Source organism: Anopheles moucheti, chromosome 3 (genome assembly GCF_943734755.1).
Source record: "Anopheles moucheti chromosome 3, idAnoMoucSN_F20_07, whole genome shotgun sequence".
Lineage (NCBI taxonomy): Eukaryota > Metazoa > Arthropoda > Insecta > Diptera > Culicidae > Anopheles > Anopheles moucheti.
Window position 1 is genome coordinate 68,673,065 of NC_069141.1, and position 21,116 is coordinate 68,694,180.

Below are 21,116 nucleotides of genomic sequence, written 5' to 3' on the forward strand. Positions count from 1 at the left end.
AAAACAACTTAACAAACTTCTCACATGACGGAATCTCACAAACGCTATTGTTTTGAAAATGGTTTTTCAAATTTTATTGTGATTGTTGCTGGTATGTGTTTTTGTTTTGTTTGCTCCAATTTTTTTAATGCGTTCTCCTGATTTTTGTTGAACAGGCGTTTTGGCTTAGTCAACTTTTCGTCTCCTTCGTACCGCGCGGGCCCGAGACCACTGCAATGCGATGCTCGAAGTTCTAAAAGCACTAAACAAACGACATTTGCTCGCTATCGTACTTTGGATTTTGGGTTGTGTTAGTTTATTAGTTTTACGACCTCCGGCGGCTGGGCGTCGGAAAAGAAGCAACATTACAACTGCAGCGAATAGTGCGTACCTAAATTTGTGGCGATTTAAACCTGATCATTGATCAAACTGTCACAGGGGTCCTGCGTAGGAAGAGACCCAGCGTGAAGTAGAAAAAACGCAAAATTAAATAATATCATCTTCAATTAACATTGTACAGAGTATGTTGGGCCATGACACGTCTAACGAGCAGCGCTCCGTTTGCTCTCACTCCGAAATCCGAAAGATACGAACAAATAATTCCGCAAACAAAGAAGAAAATCAAACAAATAATTTGCCAAAAATGCTCTCTTACAAAATAGTACTGTCGCGAAGCAATACTCTCCTGCAAAAACAGATAACGCCGTGTTTGTTTTCCTTGATGTCACTATCTTTCTTTTGCAAATTTGCACTCTTTTACTGTTCCAATTGGCTTCCACTATCACTTGCACGTGTGGTATGGTACCTTTCTTGCTTCATTGCCTTTTCTTCATATTCACAGAGCAAACACACACGCATCATAGACTTTCCGCTTAACCGCTTAATGGGTTTTCTTTTAGCTTCTTCACACTATTTACACACACACGTAAAACAAAAATAATCCTTACCGTACCAGCGTAAGCATAATTCTGCGAAAATGAAACCGAAAATATGCTTTCTCTTCGCATCTCCATCAGCTGACTATTCAACCCTTGCCTTCACATCCTGTACAGTATATACCACAAACACAGCGGCTTTCACCCCATCATTCGGCATTTCCTTGACAACCACTTGGAGGCTTGATTGTGTTTTTCGAACAACAATGTGCAAAACCAAAAGCGAATACGGCTCACCAAAGAAGCGGGATGCCGTTTTCTTCCAACAACAACAGAATCGAACGAAGGCAGCAAGAAAAGTAGGCATTGATGGTACGGTTCTATCTACAAAATGGCGGCGAAACTTCCCCAGCGAGATGACGACGACCAAACACACCGTGCGCCTGTTACATCGCAGCTTCGATTGGGTAACTGACATTTTTATTACGCTCGCAGCACAATGTTTGCCTGAATGAGTAACGACGCCGTCCCCCCACCGCTCGTCAAGCCCCCAAAGCAATCTCCCTCCTTTTCCTTGACCTTCACACACACACACAGATCATCCTAGTGGCAATATAAGCCAGTTGCTTTTGGGTGTTTTTTTTTGTTGCTTTCACTCTCGCTATATATCACTTGTGATGCTACACACTATGTGTCCTATTGTTTTATGCCTACCGATGACGCCGGACGCAGGGAAATTCGGGACGCATCGACATGTGCACGCGCCAAAAGCGGGAGAAAAGGCTTTTAGCCGTCCAGCTCCATCACGTTCGGGTCCGTGTTGTTGATGCCACCGGTCGTTGCCGTCCCGTTCATCGGTTCGCTAAGGTTCCGACAGTGCGTTAGCACAATCTGGGCAAGCTCCTTGAGCCGCGGATACGGCTGCGGATGTTCGATCAGCTCCTGTAGCAGCTCTATACCATGCTCTTGCTCCACCACCCGGCAGTACTTGGTCGGGTAGACCTGAATGGGGACGGAAGAAGATGTTAACTCTAAGGAGGTGCCCATTATCCGCTACGGTACTACAATAACAACCGCCACACTTACTTTGGTTAGATTCGCTAGTGCCCAAATGGCCCAATGTTGACACTGTGGCGTGTGGTAGCAGCGAATCAGCCCAAGAATCGGCTCGAAGCTGCGATAGTTTATATTACGCTCGGCTGACAGATCCCATCGCTCGATGGCTTCCACCATGCGCACCAACACGCTGTACCGTGTCGGTCGCGTTATCGTCCAGGCATCCGCACCATCCGAAGCAATATGGGCCAACACGCCAGCGGCATTATAGCTGACCTGGAAGGATAGTTTGGTGAGACGGTTAATGCATTCGGCTAGCCATTTAGTCAATAAGCACTACCCCTACCTCAATGCCATCGCTGGACGAATCGAGCAAATCAGAAAATTCAGTTATAAACTCGGGCGTCATCAGGCGCGGCCGTAGCTCCTTTACTTCCGCCACATTACCAAGCAAACCCATCATGTTGCGCAGCAGCTCATCCCGATCAGGGAATAACTAAAGGAGCGGAAAAGCAAAAGGAAACCACCACAGACACCACCAAGAATTACTATAAATAAATCGTTCTCTAGCAATCGCACGTAGAATAATCACTCTCCGCGACCTGCGCACCTTTAAACAACCGAGGAAATATTCCATGCCGCGACCATCCAGAAACCGTTCACAGTTCTTTGCCGTCTCGTCGGTTACGTTCCACATCGTCGACCAGGCCACCTCCATTACGTCGTCAAAGACACGCCTCGATAATCGGTCGTTGATCAAATTCAACATCGTCTGTTGGGGGAGGGGTGGGGGCCAGGAGAGTCAAGAAAAGAATGAGATTGGAGGTGCAATTTCATAACCGATAGAACCCATAAACGCCGTGAGTACACACTTACCGATATAGCACCGAGATCGCCCAAAAACAGCTTCTGGCTGCCGTCCACCTGGCAGGCTAGTGAGTTTAACAGATAGATTGCGATGCGCTGCACGAATCCTTCCTGCTCTCGATACGATACGCCGTGCAAAAGTATGTGAACCAGCCGCTCGTATTCAAACATCTACCATGTTATGAATAGAACCAGTTAATATATTTTCTATACATTTCAAATTAAAACACGCTTTTCGAGGTGCAAAATAACATAATAGAGGTAATTAACTTAAAAGTTTGTGTCGCAAAGTCAGCAACGCGGTCAACAACATCGTGTTAGCGACACTCAGTTAATCAATAATATTCTAACAGCCTAAGGGCGGCCCGGTGATGTGTTTCGTAGTGGCATCGATCCCACACGACAGGACCAGTTCAAATTGCCAACCAAGCCATTCCCCCGTATCGAAGATTGCTGCCTATCCGACTACGTGATAAAATAATTCTAATATGCCAGAATTGCGTATTTAAAATAAACTAAAATAACAGCACCTCGAAATTTAGCTGTCCCCACTTTATATGGCATCCTTTTAAGCGACACTTACCACATCAAGCGGTATGTTGAACTGGCACAACGTTAAACAACCATTCCGCATCATTGTATCGTCCGTCAGGTGTGTGGACATGCCGTTCAGCAGTGTGTGAATGATGTGGTTCTTTAATGGTACGCCAAACTTCATTTTTTCCCTTCCCTTTACGATGTAGAATAAGGTGGCACTGTAACACGCAGCGATAAAGAAATCCATTAGTGTGTACATCCTCGAACTACTGTGCATATCTTCTTAACCTACCTGCCACTGATCTGAATATTCTTTACGCGTATGTGCTTATCCATTGCCGACAGAACTACGTCCAACGCTTTGTGTATTTGTTTGCACGTTTCAAACCGCAGTAGATGGTACAGGTCGTTCAGTACCTTCGTCAGCAGTTCGTGCCGGTCCTGATAGGCCACCGCAGCTACCAAGATCTGTTCTTCCGTTGCCTCACCGGCGACCTAAAACCGGATACAAAAGAGCAGTGTTACAGTAAGTAAGGCTTTCCATCCCTATCCCGATCGTACAACTTACCCTCAGGGCCGGAATGTCGTGCCATTTGCACGCCGAATGAGAGGTGTAGTAGATGCCGAGAAAATCCAACGGTCGATCCACCCGACTAACCAGCCCCGGGATGTCCGAGCTGTTGCCGGTGCAAGAGCCGGCCCGCTCGGCCACACCATCACCGGCTAGGTTCGTACCGGAGATGTCCAAATGTCGCAGTTTTGGTAGATTTTCAACTAAGTTTGCTAGCAACTAGTACCGGAAAAGACACACAAAATAGAGCGAGATAAGCATATAGATGAACAGAGCGTGTCATCCACTACGCCCATCGTGACGGCATTAAACTTACTTTGTTAGGCGTTAGATAGTTTCCATCGACGTTCGCGCGTGACACGGACAGGTCGAGCGTTTCCAAATTTTTTAGCCTGCACAGCGTCGGAAACTCGTGCTCCAGTGGCCACACATTGAACAGGATGAGCGTGCGCAGGTTCGGCAGGTCGACCAGCGCCTTCAGGCTGAACTCGGCAAAGATGCACGCGGTCAGATCGAGATGGCTCAGCTCGGTTAGATGGCTGAACTGGATCGTTGGCTGCAGCACGACACCGTTCAGCTTAAGACGCTGCAGACGGGGTAACAGCAGCTGAAAGTCGATCGGTGTCTTCTCGTTCGGTTCGCTATGCTTCAGCATATCCACAAACCGGCCGAGTTCGAGCGACCGTAACTGCCGACAGTGCTCGATCAGGATGTTCCAGGAGGCGGTCGTGATCTTGTTGCAGTACCACATCGACAGTGAGTTCAGCTGGTGTCGCAACAGTATGCGCATGCCCTCGTTCGTGATGGTGCTGTTCCGCAGGCTGACATGGCGCAGCGGTGTTTTCTCCGTGTCGCGGAATATCTGTATGAAGCGATCGTTGATGTCCTGCCCGCAGTCCTGCTGGTAGCGGAGGAATCTGGAAGATGAAATAAAAGAGATGTAGGTTATAAACTTGTAATAGCATTTTGTGGGTGTTAAGTTTGCTGTTCATTGGGGCGGCTCTGTTGAAGATTTGGTAGCGGCGCAGGTCTCCCAAAATCCCATCCAGACCAATCCCCGTACGCGGGTTAAAGAAAGCCAGAAATGCAAAACCCAGATCACTTGAGGTTGTTGTTACTGATAAAGGAGAAATGAAATTTGCAATTCTTCATTATTCACAACCCGTTTTAGGTCAAATGTCGTACATCAGCTGTTGCGTTTCGTAAGAATATGGAACACAATTCGGGAGCCAGAAAATGACTCAGAGGAGAGGGGTTGCTGTCTCCAACATTTTTTGTTTCGCAAAAATAGACAAAGTTCCCGCAAGGCGTTGGAATGCCTTGCCGTGCAGTTAGTCTTGCAGCGAAAATCTCCAGGATAAATCTAAATCATTTGCCACCGGACGGAGACAGCGTCAACTACGATGTAGATTCCACAAATAGAATAATTTCTTTGTCGTCATATAAATAACGAGAAACGTTCTTTGTTTCTGCTCCATCTTTCCAAAAGCAGCAATGCTTTTGCTGCAAGCAGTGTAGAAAGCAGCAGTGTAGAAAACTGGTATTTCTACACTGTGCAAGCACCAACTCCAAATTTTATCCAAAGACAAACCCTGCACGAGATTAGGGTTCGCACCATCATCATTAAGGTGTTGTAAACTTCGCGATTCTATCGTCGCACATTCAAAAACAAAACCCCAGAAGCCCGCAGTGATTAATATTTTTCTCTTCCCCCTTGCTTTCCATATCGTTAAACCGTGGTGCGTTTGAAATTCAAAGGCGAAGAGAAGGATCGCGAAAACATCATCATGTTTCGCGGCCATAATCATCATTCATTTCCCATGACCTTGTGCCCGCCGCCGCTACCTCAAAAGTGAGGAAAAGGAAAACCCACACCAAAACGGAGACAAAGTGTCGAAAGGGGTGGAAACGATCCACGCGGATCTGCGGCTCAAGCAGGAGGCAGACAGTGGTAAAGCAATTAAGCACGGGAAAACGTCCAAAAGCACCGACGATGATTGGTGTTTGATTGGTGATTTAGTAGCCTAAACACGGTCGGTAGCTTATCTTCACAGCACTGATTGAAATCGATTCCGTGCGAAGTTTCTAATGGAATTAAATCGTTTAATCATAATCAATTAATGGTTTACAACCTCCACTTCCTATTTTTAAGCTGCATTCTTCTTCCACACAAAGATTGCATCTTTGTACTATGCCTACAGGGGAGGAAAAATCGACCGACTGCACTCTGGAAGTGATTACATGTACATTGTACGATCAGAACCTTGACAGAACACACGATCGTGATCGTTACTCAAATTCCTGTTTGAGTAACGATCGACTTTTAATTCCCTCACAATGTCATCCTATTCCACATCTGACATTAAGTTCAGTGGATCGTCTCTGCAGTTGGAAGTCGGAATTGGACAAAGCATACCGAACACATGAACAGCAGGCGACTGTTTTGAGCTGTTCGGAAACGATACGAAACAGTTTTTTGTTGTTTTCCGTCTGCCCAAGGTTACAAAAGAAGCGTGCAGAGACCCAAAAAAAAACAGATGCAGATCGACCTGTCCGCTGTCTGAGTTTGATGTCAGAGCACCCTCAGCCTTCTTATCACAGCCGGTAGATGGGCAAGGTTGTTGCTACTGGCCACCACCCGAAGCACGTACCGCAGACATGATACAAGCGACCACACGTGAATTTCACATGCGTACTCACTGCCGGCGGAATGGTGATACGAGAGTCAAGCTGAATCACACACCAAAAAACAAACGCATACAATGTTGTTCTTTGCTGAAGTTGCAAATGCAAATCTCTTGTTTTTTTTTTCGATTGTCGGGGAGGATTTATTGTGCCACATAGCAGCGGCAGTAGAAGGAGTCCTTCATACTGAGGAAATCTCGTCCAAATGAGATTCGGTCTATGACCTCCGCAAAAACACTAGAAGATTATGCACGATACTATGGTGAAGATCACTGCAAGGAATAGATCAACTGATTAATGCATAGATAAACTTAATTAAACTAATTTAAATAGCCACACACTTTAGTTTAAATTTAGTTCAACATATTAATAATATCATTTCAATCACATTTCAGGCGATTTACAAATATTTTCAGCCAAAATCTACGAACGACCTGATTGTGAACAATATTCGCCTGTAAACTATGGAGCACAATTTAAGATAAAATGCTATTTAAATAAGTGTAGTTTAGTGCTATGAACTAATGCTGTGCCAATTGAATATTTTAAGAAGAGTCATTCATATGGAACTTGAGTGAGGAGTCTTTCAAATGAGGAATCAATTCTCAGGAGATTCGTGAATCCAAAACATTCTTGAATTCTTAAGATTCCTATGGATCCTCATAGATTCATGAATTTGCTCCTGAAAGATTTGCACAGATTATTTAAGTTAGTTAGTTTAGGTACAGAAAATAAGTAGTAAAACTATCATCAAACATTTATCAAGAACATTTTGAACAAATGTATTTTTGCAATTAGTTTTGTGAATACCAATGCTGGGTAATTAATCAACATATTTTAATTATATCATACTTTTACACATACAAACAATTATGTATGTATGTTACACATAATTATGAACTTACATAGCTACTACTAAAAAATCATCTTGATCGGTTTATGCAACCTAATTCTTGCAGTGTTTTATACCGATTTAAGCTGTATAAAAAAAATCTTTTTCAGAAGCAAAAAGAATAAATATAAATTTAAAGAAGAATAAAGAATAATTTCTTTAAATTATGTTTCCGATTCTTCGCATCTTTAGAATAGAGAATCAGATACATTGATTCATCCAACTTTAGTATGAACCCTGGCTGAAGTTTGGACTTAGACTCGTCAACAACTCGTTATGTTCTATAAAGTTCCAACCGAACGCAATAACGTTTCGCGTGCTAGCAATTGAAGACTCTCATAGAAATTCTCGCGATATACATCCCAACCGAGCTTTACAGCCTCAGTGCAATACAATGCAACAGAAGCTGACAAAAAATCACGAACCGTGAACAATGTCGCGCGGGCACTGGTCACACTATACCCAGTAGCAGTTCTCCATTTCAATGCCCCAAAAGCCGCTTAAATAACTTTGGCGTCATATGGATGACATTCTCGATCCGTGTACAACACGCAAACGTCACCTTCGTCAATTTACCATTTCAAGTGCACACCCGGTGCGACGGTCGAGCAGCCTTTCACGAGGCCACCCGCTTCTGTATGTGTGTGCTGCTGCGCCTGCTTGAAGGTTGAAATAAGCGGCTTGCGCGCGCCCATGTTCTCGCGTGACCACACGCCTCTTCATATCCGATCGTTCCGAGTCCCAGTTCCCCGGGCCGCCCGCGATTGCAATATGACCAATTGTGGAATATCACACGGCGCCCGGGGCACGTTGCAGCCACGGAGCGATTTGTGACAATTGTCGCGATGATGTGTGCGCCACAACCAGCATCGAGTAACGCAAGCACACGCGGGACGGGAGATATAACCAATTCTCCTTCGTCACAGCGTCGAGCGAACTTCACCGAAGCGCGACATTTGCGATGGCATCCCCCCACAGCACCAATCAGCGAAGAAGATCGTTTCTTTGGGCAACGAAAGAAGCAGGGGGAGAAAGCGATTAGTGCGACATGATGATGATGCTGCTGGGCGAAGTTCATTGACATAACTTATCTCCAATGTTGTCCCCCCATTGTACCGTGTTTATTTATTTATTTTTGGTAGTTATACTGGCAATTCCTTGCATTGCGTCTCTATATGAGAGGAGCCTTATGTAATCACATCCGCCTCGGTGTATGCAGATCGCGGCCAACGATTGGTCGACGTCCCGTTGCCTTCTGATACGATTATCGCTAAGCTAAGAGTGCAAGGACAACGCTGGTACATCAATTACACCACGCAAGCGAAGCATAACTGTGGCCTTTCGTGGAAGAAATAATTAAACGATTTTGTTTTGTTATTTATTTGCTTTTGGCGGTACTGTATGTCGAGATAGTGAAAGTTGTAGAGTAACGCGCGCAAACTTTGGTACAATAAAACCGCGCACAATAAACCTTCAAAACAAAGAGTAAAAAAATAGGAACATATGCGCAATTTTATGGCAAACAAATATTGCTTGCTGACATTGAGCGGCAAGCAAGCAAGCAGCATGGAACGGTGGACGGTACAATCGAACAATTCGGTGCGCTTTCCGCACGAGTAGACACCAACCGCCCGCGGGGGAATGCTCAATCAATTCTAAGCACTCTAGAAACGTTCGAGTAAATCAAACCCACTTCTACCTTTCGCTAGGCCGTCCGTTGGGTTGCGTTGGTGGTTGTGAAGGAACCACCCGCCGGTTCATTGCACAACCCCTCTTCAATGGTACAGGGTGGTTGTTTTGTTGCTAATCGTAAACAATGTTAACCTACTTGCAATTACTTCCGAGAATTGGTGTCTTTGGGTGGTTTGGGGCGATAGTACATGAGTTCTTTGTGGTAGAAAGTACTCTGAAAGATTAATCAAATGCTTTGGAGTGTCAACCACACTTTTACGTTCCTACCCAAAGTTGATGAGATGCTCCGTTCCAAAGCTACTAACCATCAACATGTTCTGTCTAGTGATGGGAATTTCGTTCCGATCCTTCTAGGTTCGTTCCGCTCCTTCTGTGGAACCGATCGAACCTAGGTTCATTTTATAAAAGATCACTCGATCTTGAGAGCAACAATTAATTTCCTTACTTCTTCTGTTTGATTTTGAAAATTTCATCTTCCAATGACACTTTTGCAGAACTCCGAAAAACAAAATTATCGTCTAAATCTACATCTAAATTTACACCTAAACCTTTTGACAAACCAAAAACTGTAGATTGATTACACTAATATGTTCAATAATGATGAAAAATATTTAAAACTCATACTTAGAGTTTAATCTTAACCTCTAGCTGTTTCTGATAATTTTTCTATAAATTTAATATTTCAACTTAATCTACAGATCCTACGTACGATGAAGAGTAAATTGGCGCAGATTAAGGGCAATAAATTGATTTTTTTTTCAAGCTCCAACAGTGTGGCCTATATGATATTTACTGAGCAGCAGGTTGTGCCTAAGATGTTCACCGAATCTTCAACTACTTCCTCCTTAATGTGCATCTTTAATCGCCTTGGAATGATTCGGAATGGTCATATCCATGCTTTGAGCCTCACACTCCCATCACTAGCACGTTCTAAAACAATCTAAACAATTTCGAGCCCTTTAAACGATTCACAGCTGTTCGAATGTTTATTTGCACATGCTGAAATCGGCATGTGTCTCAGCTCAAAAGAAAAAGGGTCAACAACATTACTGCACATGTATTTTAAAAATGTCGACCGCACGTCACGAGCTTGACACCCAACCAAAAACGTTTCGCTGCGACAGAATAGAACGCAGTTGATCGCACGATCTACAACGAATCGAGCAGTACCGATCGGGTAATAGCAGGCAGAGCAGAACACTCCTCATGTTTTGCGCTATGAATAGAGTTTATGCTAGTCCTGGTGAATGGGTGTGTGACAAGAAAGATGGCCAAAATAAAAGAAAGGAAAAAATACAGCCACACACACACACAACAAACAAAGATAACAACAGAGGTGCACTTTGAGTTCGGCTAGTGGTCCGGTCAAGGCACGTTCCTTTCACTTGAGGTTAATTTTGACACCAGACTTGCTCAATTATCGTCATTCCCAGCGGAATGGGCGAGTAGTTTATATACGTCTGCCCTTGCGTTAATGAGGATAACAATTTGGGAATCCGAACCCGATGCTGCTATGCGATGGGCATTATGGCAAGAAACTGGTGTATTTTTCGGCTATCATTAGGGAAGAGTTTGCGATATTATTCTAGATAAATTAAACGCTCTATTGGAAGACAAAATCATAGAGATTTTAACAATTTGAAGTAAGCGAACGAGTTGGAGGTCATGATTTAAACTCATGATTCAAATTGTAAGTTGAAGATCACCGTGAAGAGTAAAATCTTGAGTTATCTCACACAAGAGTTAACTCTTAAATAAAATTCTTGTAAATAAATACTCTGCTAGGAGATTTGGATCAACTCCTTGAACTGCCTGGAAAGATTTAAATGATTTATTCATTCTGATTCATTGTGCACACCACTACCTACTTGCCTACGCGCAATCACACAGCACAAACATGTAATTACTGTGATAATGATAGCAACTTTCATAAAGTCGACTTAATGAGGAGCGCAGAGGTTTGTCCAAAAATCCAAAGTCTTGTTTTATGCCACCCAAACAAACAATTGCAGTTTCTAAATATCATCAATTTGTAACATAAAATAGCCAAGATAAACCATTACAAAGCTTTTCCATATTTAGGTCAATTTGTTTGTAATTAGCTTCGCGCTAATAAAATCCAGAAGGAACAACAAAGAACAGTCAATCCCCATTCGCTTCTTTGCGTCTTCCTTCAACGATCATTCCCTTCGTGAGTGAAAAGTAGATCATAGGACCGTAGTAAAGCCTACTTTCGTAACAAAGAGCAAACCCCCAATAGAGGCTCTGGTGGGTACGATAAAAACAGGGCTACCCTAGAGGCTGGAGCACGGTGCCCTAGCTCAGCAGATAGGTGGTGGTGGTGCAATTGCAAACCAGAGGATGGTGGTGGGATAGGGAAGAGGCGGGGGTTAATAGGGAGTCAAGTTTCACCAGTGCACCGAACAGAAACACCTGAGAGAACCACATCCGCCTACCCCGGGGGGAGGGTGATAATCGAGGAACCGACCGTGGAAAAGGTAGCGGAGGAAGGCTGTGGTTGTTGTTATGTGCAAAATTTATATACAAATCACGAAGCGATTTGAAGGATAAAAGCAAACGTAAGCAAATGGCAGCTGCAGCTGGCGAAAACTGCATACAAGGCCCGACCTTATCCACACACTAGTGCACCTCGGCCCAACATAAAGAAAACCTGCTCGAAGCGAATGAACACGCGGCACCAGTGCGTTCGAGTGAATGTTCACCCGGTGGTTGTGGTAGAGGGGAAAGGCGAGACCGAGAATCGATTAGAACGTGGGCAAAGGCGGTGAATGCACGGCAATAGGCGCAGGACAGGGAATCCTGCCGTACGTCGCAATAACTGCAACAAATCTATAGCGTTTTAATGCGCACTCACACACACACACACACACACACACACACACACACACACACACAGCCAGGGAAACAGGGAACTCCGGTCGCTATCGCTGGTGACAGCAGGGAACTTCAAGGTTTCACGGTATCCGTCGAGATGGTTGCAATATTTCGAGAGCCCTGGGGCCTACAACAGACCGGAGTTTCGGAGTCCCAAAAGGGGAAGAATAAGATAAGGCAATATTTAAAATGATCCATATTTTGTCACAACTCCATTCTTGAAAGTATTGGAACAAACACCAACTAAAAGCTCAGGAATAAAGCTCAAACTCCAATTAAAAGCTGGTCGGTCGGTCAGTTTCCTTCCAAGTGTCCGAAATAAATAATCTTCCCGATTCGCCTGCACTCATTAACCTCGGATTGGCCACCGAGGTTGCTCTTCCCTGCCTTACATTAACAAGAATGTTGCATCGTATCGGGCGGAACCATCGGAATCGGGCATGTACAGCGCAAAGCAGCACAAGCGCGCAAATGGAATCAGCTGATTAGCTGAGACGGAGATAGGGGGAAAAAAGCATGCTTCGTATCATTGTGCTGACCGAAAGCGAACGAAACGAAAAGGCCCCGGGGGCCACTGCCTCAGTAGAACGAGGATAGACAAATTATGTAACCCACACCACCACCCGCCCTCCCCCACCGTTCACACGTTCTTACGACGTTCGGTGGTCTCTCATGCAAGGGGATGGATGATGGGAGAGGGTGTGGGGGGATGGAGCCCTTTGAGGGGAAACTCCACCCATCCCTCCCCGGACTGCACCACACCAAGCGCTGCATTATCTTGCAGAGGAGTGCATACACAACATGCGCTTTACCATGTGTGTGATGGCACGCGGACACCGTGCAGTGTGGAGTGGAGGGTGCGGCGCATTATAAGGGTCGTGATAGCTACGACACAAACATTTCTTTTTTCACCCCTCATTTGGTGGTGTTCTTTGTTCCGCTGGCTCATAGTAGTCGTTTTTTTTTGCGTAGCTGCGAGTGAAAGGAAAAGAAGCGTTCCAGTCGCGGTCGTCGTGGCAAACAGGCTGAGGTTACTAACGGGACTACTACAAGCCCTTGTACGCAAACAAACACACGCACACACGTCAAATCACTACTGATAACACACAATACAGGGATACAGGGTAGGTTGAAAGGGACAGAACAGCGCGGGAATACCCACCACAATACCACTTCGCCATCAAACCCTTTCCCCCCCCCCCCCCGGCATCATCATTTGCCTTTGATGATGGAGAGTGTTTTGCATTGAATGGAAAGTTCACCTCCAGCTTTCACTCTGTGCTCGACTCTAGGGCGGCGTGTTGCGCTGCGTCACACCGATCATCATCACCGATCGCCAGAGCAAAATAAATAGGCCAAACAGGACTAATCGAAGTTCATGGTGCGGTGGCGCGCGTTTCCGTCGCAACCGTTCGACTCACCTGTCGCAAATTTCGTTCGGTACAACCACGTCGTCCTTCAGCTCCAGCTGATGCGTGACCGGATCGGTGTTACAAATGACGTGGAGATTCTTCGCCAGGAAGCGAATGGTCGTCTCCAGCAGGGTCGGTAGCTCCTCATCCATGATGCCGTTCTCTTTGAGTCGCACACGTCCCAACATATTTGTTTTACCGTAGCTTAACGATGTTGCTTTAATTTAAGCTTAAACGCGCACACACACACGCACTGATTCACACTCCACGCACCGAGGGTTGAAGCTTTGCAACTGTTTACTACGATTGTTGCCTAATTGCTGCCTCTTTGTTCGCTTACTATGACGCACCGTTGTTGTCACTTGCACTATATAGTACACGAGGCCGAACGCGCGCGTGTGTGAGTGTATCGATGGGAACTTTTTTTCTTGCTAGTTGCACCTCCCTAAACACGCATAATACGTTGTTGTGTTCTAGTCATTTGAAACTTCACCCAAAAATCACTACCGAACTACACACACACACCACTGTGGGGTTTTTTTGTTACCTTTGGATGACGTATAATAAAGAAAAACGAATCGATTTATCACACCGTGGTGACACACAACTCTTTCAGAACATCAACAACAAGGGCTTCAACTTTGAATAATGTTTAACACAGCGCTAAGATAAAGAACAGAACATTACGAATGGGATCTCGCACACGATTATTGCTTGGCACGCTGCAGTGTTGCTGCTGCTGCTGCTGGTCGATCAATCTATTCTACTCCACACACAGCAACAACACACTGCACACTATGCTGCAACCAACCAGTCGTTGCCGTCGTCATTCTATGCTTGCTTATGCTGCTAGACACCACCACCACTGCTCTGACACTAAACGACGATGACGTCGTAACGTAAACAAATATATGCTGCTCATCACTCTCTGGCTGTCTAGCAGGAAAGAGAGAGAGAGCGGAGAGTGGATTTTCATTTGTGATTTTTTTTTGCGAGAGCGCAAGAATGAAAACTCATCGGACTGTTTCGTTCGCTCTCAATGGCACACTCTAGCTACTGGTTTAGCGATTTACCGTTAAAATGGGTGATGCCATCCCCCTAATGTTGCTTTCTTTGTTGTTGCGCTGTCAATTGCCAGCTGTCAGCATAATGCACCTTCATGCACACTTTGCTACACACACGATGAATTTGCGTATCGCGTAGTAGCGAGTTGCCTTTCCGACAGTTAAACCGAACTTCACGTTACAGACCCAACAGGTACGGCACCACGTAGGAATTCTACCCACCCAATGGTATGATTTCTGTGCGTTACGCTATGAATCATCGCGTGTACCGCGTGTTCGAATAGGCTCTATGCTCTCCCTTCTCCACTATTTCGAACCAGCATCGATTTCGCACATAAAAAAACCACCTATCACATGACCCGAGACACGAATCGATCCAGCAATCTTTTTTACGACTGGCGGAGTAAAGTAACACTTCACCATTATCAGCGCGCTTCAAACAGAAGCAAGAAAGCCTGCCTAACGCACGGTGCAATCTGTTGTTATCGAAAGTAAACAATTACACAAAGATGCACAAGTACTTCAACTGTGAACAAAAAAAAACCCAGCAAACTACAATCTGTGCAGCTGTGAACGATGACGGAGGGCTATGAATTTGAACGTTTGCTGGGGCTATGGGGTTTGCTTCTCTGACGATGTTCTGACGTTGCGTTTGTTTGTTTTTGACGCCTTTTCAAATAGCTTCCTCGTCGCCTGGCCGCTCGTTCGCTCCACTCCGATTAGCTCGACACCACGGCCTCTTGGTTGGATGCTGGTGATGCGCTGTGGAGGACCTTTCACGGTGACCCTCGGCATCGGCCACACGGGTAATCGGGTAGCGACGGACGGATGATGAGTTGTCCGAAGAGATGGACGTGAATATCAGAAAAATCTAAAAATACACCGACTTTTTTAGTATTATTCTCGGCAGGCGCGGTGTATACAGCAGGACGGAGGAAAAAATAGCATTCTTACTGCATGCACACATACACGCTGGTACGCGTATGTACTAAACCATTTCACACGATCTCAATGCCACTGCAGTGTTTTCCTACTCCCAGCAACCTGGCCTGTAGGTTGCCTGGGGTAATTCTTGTCAACCAGCAGCAGCAGCAGTAGCAGCAACAGCCACGAGTCGGACAGAATTATCCGACTCGTTCGATCGCAAATCATCAGCAGCTGTTTCGAAAAATCGACCCATGCCTCCTCTATCAATGCCTGTGCATCAACCTGTTTTCCATTCGGTGGCTATTTTGCACCTTTTTTATTATCATTGTTGGCACGCGGGCGACCTTGATATATCTCTCACGGTGTGCTCTTCCAAAGCACGATAAACATTGAAGTAGCCTTGCTAATTTTTTCCTCCTCATCGTTCGCCTTCTGTTCCATCCGCTACGTCAGAGCGGATATGAGACACACATGTGTTGTTATGCTTATTGTGCACCAGCTGAGCCCAACTTTCGTCAAACATTTGTCACACAAAAGGTGTACCACATGATTCGTCATTTTCGAAAAAAAAAACGCACCATTCAGCATACAGCAGGTAACCTCCCGTCGGATCAGGTTTTGTGGTGTTTCACAACGCAATAAGAACGAAAAAAACTATCAGCGCCCACTTCCGCATCGAGAAGTTTCGTGATGTAAAGTGGGCAAGAATCTTCGAATTCTTGCTTATGCCTTTAATCACTTTTCATTCATACAATACTGAACGATCAACCTGTGATCACACGGAGCACTCAGTGCACTTATGATTGCTTACGTTTCGGCTGAACTGTACACGGTACGAGTGTTTCGTATTTTCGCAAAAATTCACACCACTTTCCTAGAATTTGCTGCTGTTCCAAATAAATATGTCATAACAGCAGGTTAGCACATTGAGGCCTAGTTGACAGCACAGCATTGAATTGGAATCGGCCATCGAAACGGTCAGTTATGGCAGTTCCAGCAATTCGTTCGATGTGCTATAATGATTATTTTGCTGTTGATTTTAAGTAGCATTATACATTCCCTGTTGTGTAATTATTTAATAATATTTCCAGACATTCTTGTTTAAGATTTCCTGCTTCGAAAAAGGTTAACCATAACGATATTTTGACAGTTCCACAGCTCTTCAAAAGGCCTTTACGGGATCTCAGAAAAATGAAGATATTCGCCTAACCGTTGTATGAATAATAGAAAAATAACTAAATATGAACGTTGTTCATGTTTTGTAAAATAATTATGCTCGTAATTCAAGCTTCAAACTTTTCATTGATTTGATTTTCTCCGGAATGAATTCGCTTTGTGCATCAAAACGATAAGATCCGAAACTGACAGCGCAACCAGAGGAAGACAAAAAGCCTCTCTGGCACATGACAGCAGCGTGTATTTTTCTTTTCCACTTGGCTATCGAAAGGAATAGGTGTGCTGTTAACTATTTCCGTCGTAATTTAGTGTGTTTACTCATAATATCCGTCCCCGTTGCAGGTTCAATCCACCATGGTGACGAAGAAGCCCGTCAAGAAGAAGGTTGTGCCGAAGCAGAAGGTTGCACCGGCCCCGTTGGCCAAACCGAAAAAAGTTGAGGTTAAGAAGGTGGTGAACCCTCTGTTCGAGAAACGTGTTAAGAACTACGGCATCGGACAGAATGTGCAGCCCAAGCGTGACCTGAGCCGGTTCGTGCGTTGGCCGAAGTACATTCGTATCCAGCGCCACAAGGCCATTCTCCAGAAGCGTCTGAAGATCCCGCCGCCGATTAACCAGTTCACGCAGACACTGGACCGACCGACGGCACAGCAGGTGATGAAGATGCTGGAGAAATACCGCCCGGAGAACCCGATCGCTCGCGTCCAGCGCCTGAAGGCGAAGGCCGAAGCGAAAGCAGCCGGCAAGGAAGAACCGCCGGCGAAGCGCGCTAACCAGCTGCGTCAGGGTGTCAACACCGTGGTGAAGATGGTCGAGCAGAAGAAGGCTCAGCTGGTAATCATCGCGCACGACGTCGATCCGATCGAGCTGGTCGTCTACCTGCCCGCCCTGTGCCGCAAGATGGGTGTGCCGTACTGCATCATCAAGGGTAAGTCGCGCCTCGGAACGTTGGTGTACCGCAAGACGTGCACCTGTGTCGCCCTGACCCAGGTCGAAAACTCGGACAAGCCCAATCTGGCCAAGCTGGTCGAAACGATCAAGACCAACTTCAACGATCGGTTCGATGACATCCGTCGTCACTGGGGTGGAGGTCTGCTCGGACCGAAGAGTATGGCCCGTTTGGCCAAGATCGAGAAGGCCAAGAAGCGTGAGATGCTGCAGAAGAGCTAGATCTGTGTCGTCAGACATTATATTGGTGAGATTCCAGCTCTCCCTTGCACAGAGTCTGTATGCATTCGATAATAAATATTAAGTTTTCGAACACTCGAACAACATCAATTCCAACTGTTTTCATGCTCTCAGCTGCTAGATGTATCATTGCATTCGACAATCGGGAACTCTTTCAAACGAACATGATTACCTAAGTAATTTGCCCATGAAATATTAAACTCCCTAATTTCAAAGTAACTCTAAGCATTCAAGAAGCTTTATCGTTCTTGTTCAGCAAAAGATCTTTGCATTAGGGTCTACAGATCGAACCAAGCCATTGTTTACCCTCCAATTTTCGACAAGCAACTGTTAGATGTTTTTTGCCGTTAAAAATTCACAAGGAACTCATCTTGGTTCTCCAAAACTTAGGCTCAAATTAATGCTTGATTGATGATCTAAAGACAAAATAGCTCAGATGATTAAGATAATAGTTGAATCTCTTTATTACTAACATTTGTCTGGTAGTTTGCGGAGTCTCGTGTGGGCAGTGTATCCGTTTTTCATTATTCTCTACTAGCTCTCTGTATATCACATGTTCGCGTAACAGCATTGGAACAAAGTTCTTCTCCAATGCTGCTAACTGTTAATAAATTACATCCGTTGTAATATTAAAGGAGAGGACGCGTTTAGTTTCCTCCATGACACTTGCAGCTTCCATCGAGGATGGAAATCTGATGTAGTGTTCCACAACCGGCATGATCCTTTGTGTAGCTCGGGAAATCGTTTTCCAACAACAGCATACGGTTAAGTTTGAGATCGGGGAACACGTGCGTCGCGTACAGTCCCAGCACACTCTTGTACACCAGCTTGAAGTTGGACTTTTTGTAGCAGCTGTTGGTGTTCCAGTAGTAAATATGCGATTCGCCTTCCTCCCGGAAGAACACCCCATGCCCTCCGTCCGTTCCCAGGAAGATCGGCACGTTTGGTTTTTCGCCAACGTCTAAAAAATAGAAGAGAAGAATGATACCGTTACACACAGCTGCTTATCGATTTAAATTCCACCGGTTCATTACCTATGATATTGCCACCATGTCCCTTGCGCAGATGCTCCGTCTTGATCGCAAACAGTCGATGTCCACCCAGATAGGTAAAGTACAGCCGCGTGCCGTCCTTGTGCTTGGATAGGAAGATGTACAGCATATCTCGATAGCGACAGCCCATGTGGACTGCCTTCGGAAGAATCACACGATAGCCACGGCCAGTATACACGTCATACACGATGATCGCATTGTTACCCGGATCGCTTACGTACACATAACACCGACCACCCTTGAGACATTCCACCTGGATGTACTGGAGGCGCGATTTCTCCGTCACAAACCGTGCTAGGTTGATCGTTTTCAGCTTCTTGCCCGTTTTGCTACAGTACACCACGACTTTCGGCGGGCACCGTTGTACCGGCGAACGAAGCGATTGTGTCACACCGTTGTCCAGCACCCAAACATAGTCTCCGTCGCTGTACAGATCGATGGCGGACTGCAACGCGTTGCAGTTACCCTCCTCCTGCTCGTTCCAGCATGGGAACGGTTCGAACTTAACGTCGCAACCCTTCTTGGTGGCGTACACTTTGCTCAGCGTGATCGGATTGCTGCTTTTAAAGCGCGGAAAAACACACAGCGTGTGTGTGTTGGCACGTTGGCAACGCATCGCGATCAAGTCACGTGGCGTGTACTTGCCGGTGCTGGTGATGAGCCGTTTCGTTGTAGGACACGGCCAGACGATACGACCACCCTCCCAGGTGTAGATCGTTCTGGTACAGTTTTCCGACGTACAGGATCCGTGGACCGCTACAGCGGCGGATAGGCATGCCAGAACGATCGGCACCAAGCCGATTTGAACTGTGGATCGCATTCTTCAAAACGATCGTACTAACACGCTTGTATCGTTGCGTAATTCCTGCGCAAGTAGCGTCGGGATGTCGAATATGATGATAGCGCCTTTTCTATCCGCTTATCCTGCTATCCAGTGCTTTCGGAGCTTTCAAAGCATTTGACTACAACGCCCTACACCCGACTGTTCTCCCGACGATCCGGTACGAAACGTTTTATAGCCTTACCTCTTCAGGTTGCTTCAGGTTTGTCGATCCGGACTTCAGTTACGCATGTCTCTATGGCCCCAGTTTACAGCCAATGTTAAGGGTAACAGTCGTTTGGCGAACGATGGTCACGGTTTGTGATAGCTTACAAACCAAGCACCAAGCGCCCTTGTTCGTGTTGTTTGTGTTTTTTGTTTTAAAACAGTTGTCGCAGCAACGGGCTGGTGACGCTCTGCAGGGCGGCATTCCAGGCTAGTCTTGGTGAGAGTTCGTTTGTAAACTACATCCATTTTTTTTTGACGAAAGGTATACGTGTGAAATTCGTACACTGGAAAAATTGAGAAATTCTGAACACCTGACCATCATTACCGGCACGTACTACTGTCGAGTGTCGTCATCCGTTTTGTTGGCGCTAACGGCACCGAGTTGATGCAGTTGTATTTAGGCTACTATGCACAACATAACGAACCACTGGAAGAAATTTGTTATGGTATCTCGGAAGCGATCGGTCCAGTATGCTGCTACTACCCGGAACTTTCGGTGTGAAATTTACTGAAACCTTCAGAAGACGTTTTAAACTTCTGCTACTACGTGTCTAAAGCACGTTCAATGAATGTTCACATTTCCGCCAAACGTTTGCTTCCATGTCCATTTGTGGACAGGGACAGGTAGGAACAATATGAATACTGTTATTATTTTAGTGTTACAAGTTGTTGGACATGAAACTTTTGAAGAACAAATATAATTTCGAAGATCACATTCCAAAATATGTCTTTTTCGATACTGCACAAGATCATTCGCGATCACGATAGTTAGTTCAATCGCTGTAGGGCAATCGGTCAGCCGCCATTTGTAAGCGCGATTGTAACTATCGCGATATAACGCGTGTGACTAGTACGACTAATGCCTCCATGAAAAAGAGCAATACGTTTGTCCTTTGGGATACTTAGCCTTATTTTACTACTTCTTTGACATGTATGTGAGTGTAACTAGGCTATTTAGTAGGTTTAGTCCTTTCAGTTCGTCCGATAGGAGAAATAAAGAATTAGGATATAAACCGAGTATAGTAGTTAGTGATAGTGTGTACTCCGCCTATAGTGACTGAAGTTTGTCCCAGTGCGTAAAATGCGTAATGTTGCGTCTTTAAGTTTACAATTAGCTAGCGTAAAAATGATACTACGTTTTTGCGATACGATACTATCCTTCAACAGTAGATCCAGTACGCATTTTAGTGGCTAACACTG

At 45.3% G+C, this 21,116-nt stretch overlaps 3 protein-coding genes across 3 annotated transcripts; 1 reads left to right on the forward strand and 2 right to left on the reverse strand.

Annotated features, from left to right (window-relative positions):
* Window positions 1-1,460: 1,460 nt before the first annotated feature.
* Window positions 1,461-16,338, reverse strand: LOC128303331 (protein zer-1 homolog). Its single transcript, XM_053040257.1, has 11 exons — window positions 16,264-16,338; window positions 13,471-14,124; window positions 4,202-4,802; window positions 3,883-4,104; window positions 3,607-3,809; window positions 3,361-3,532; window positions 2,787-2,948; window positions 2,521-2,682; window positions 2,257-2,406; window positions 1,941-2,186; window positions 1,461-1,856 (listed from the first exon to the last, which is right to left on the reverse strand). The coding sequence occupies exons 2-11, from the start codon at window positions 13,647-13,649 to the stop codon at window positions 1,641-1,643; spliced, it is 2,313 nt and encodes a 770-aa protein (XP_052896217.1). The 5' UTR covers window positions 13,650-14,124; window positions 16,264-16,338; the 3' UTR covers window positions 1,461-1,640.
* Window positions 16,339-16,807: 469 nt separating this feature from the next.
* LOC128300760 (60S ribosomal protein L7a) lies at window positions 16,808-17,906 on the forward strand. The gene is made up of 2 exons (XM_053036947.1): window positions 16,808-16,905; window positions 16,971-17,906. Exon 2 carries the CDS (start codon window positions 16,983-16,985, stop codon window positions 17,796-17,798), a length of 816 nt encoding a protein of 271 aa, XP_052892907.1. The 5' UTR covers window positions 16,808-16,905; window positions 16,971-16,982; the 3' UTR covers window positions 17,799-17,906.
* Window positions 17,907-18,266: 360 nt separating this feature from the next.
* LOC128302476 (uncharacterized) lies at window positions 18,267-20,405 on the reverse strand. The gene is made up of 2 exons (XM_053039306.1): window positions 18,851-20,405; window positions 18,267-18,777 (listed from the first exon to the last, which is right to left on the reverse strand). The coding sequence occupies exons 1-2, from the start codon at window positions 19,686-19,688 to the stop codon at window positions 18,464-18,466; spliced, it is 1,152 nt and encodes a 383-aa protein (XP_052895266.1). The 5' UTR covers window positions 19,689-20,405; the 3' UTR covers window positions 18,267-18,463.
* Window positions 20,406-21,116: the final 711 nt, after the last annotated feature.

What these genes read in the sequence shown, in the direction of transcription:
- LOC128303331 (XM_053040257.1), bottom strand. Translation starts at nt 13,649, where the DNA reads ATGTTGGGACGTGTGCGACTCAAAGAGAACGGCATCATGGATGAGGAG. An exon ending in ACTATCTAACGCCTAACAAA is followed by an intron (nt 4,105 to 4,201) that starts GTAAGTTTAATG and finishes TTCCGGTACTAG; the next exon opens with TTGCTAGCAAACTTAGTTGA. An exon ending in ACGACATTCCGGCCCTGAGG is followed by an intron (nt 3,810 to 3,882) that starts GTAAGTTGTACG and finishes ATCCGGTTTTAG; the next exon opens with GTCGCCGGTGAGGCAACGGA.
- LOC128300760 (XM_053036947.1), top strand. Translation starts at nt 16,983, where the DNA reads ATGGTGACGAAGAAGCCCGTCAAGAAGAAGGTTGTGCCGAAGCAGAAG.
- LOC128302476 (XM_053039306.1), bottom strand. Translation starts at nt 19,688, where the DNA reads ATGCGATCCACAGTTCAAATCGGCTTGGTGCCGATCGTTCTGGCATGC. An exon ending in ACATGGTGGCAATATCATAG is followed by an intron (nt 18,778 to 18,850) that starts GTAATGAACCGG and finishes TCTATTTTTTAG; the next exon opens with ACGTTGGCGAAAAACCAAAC.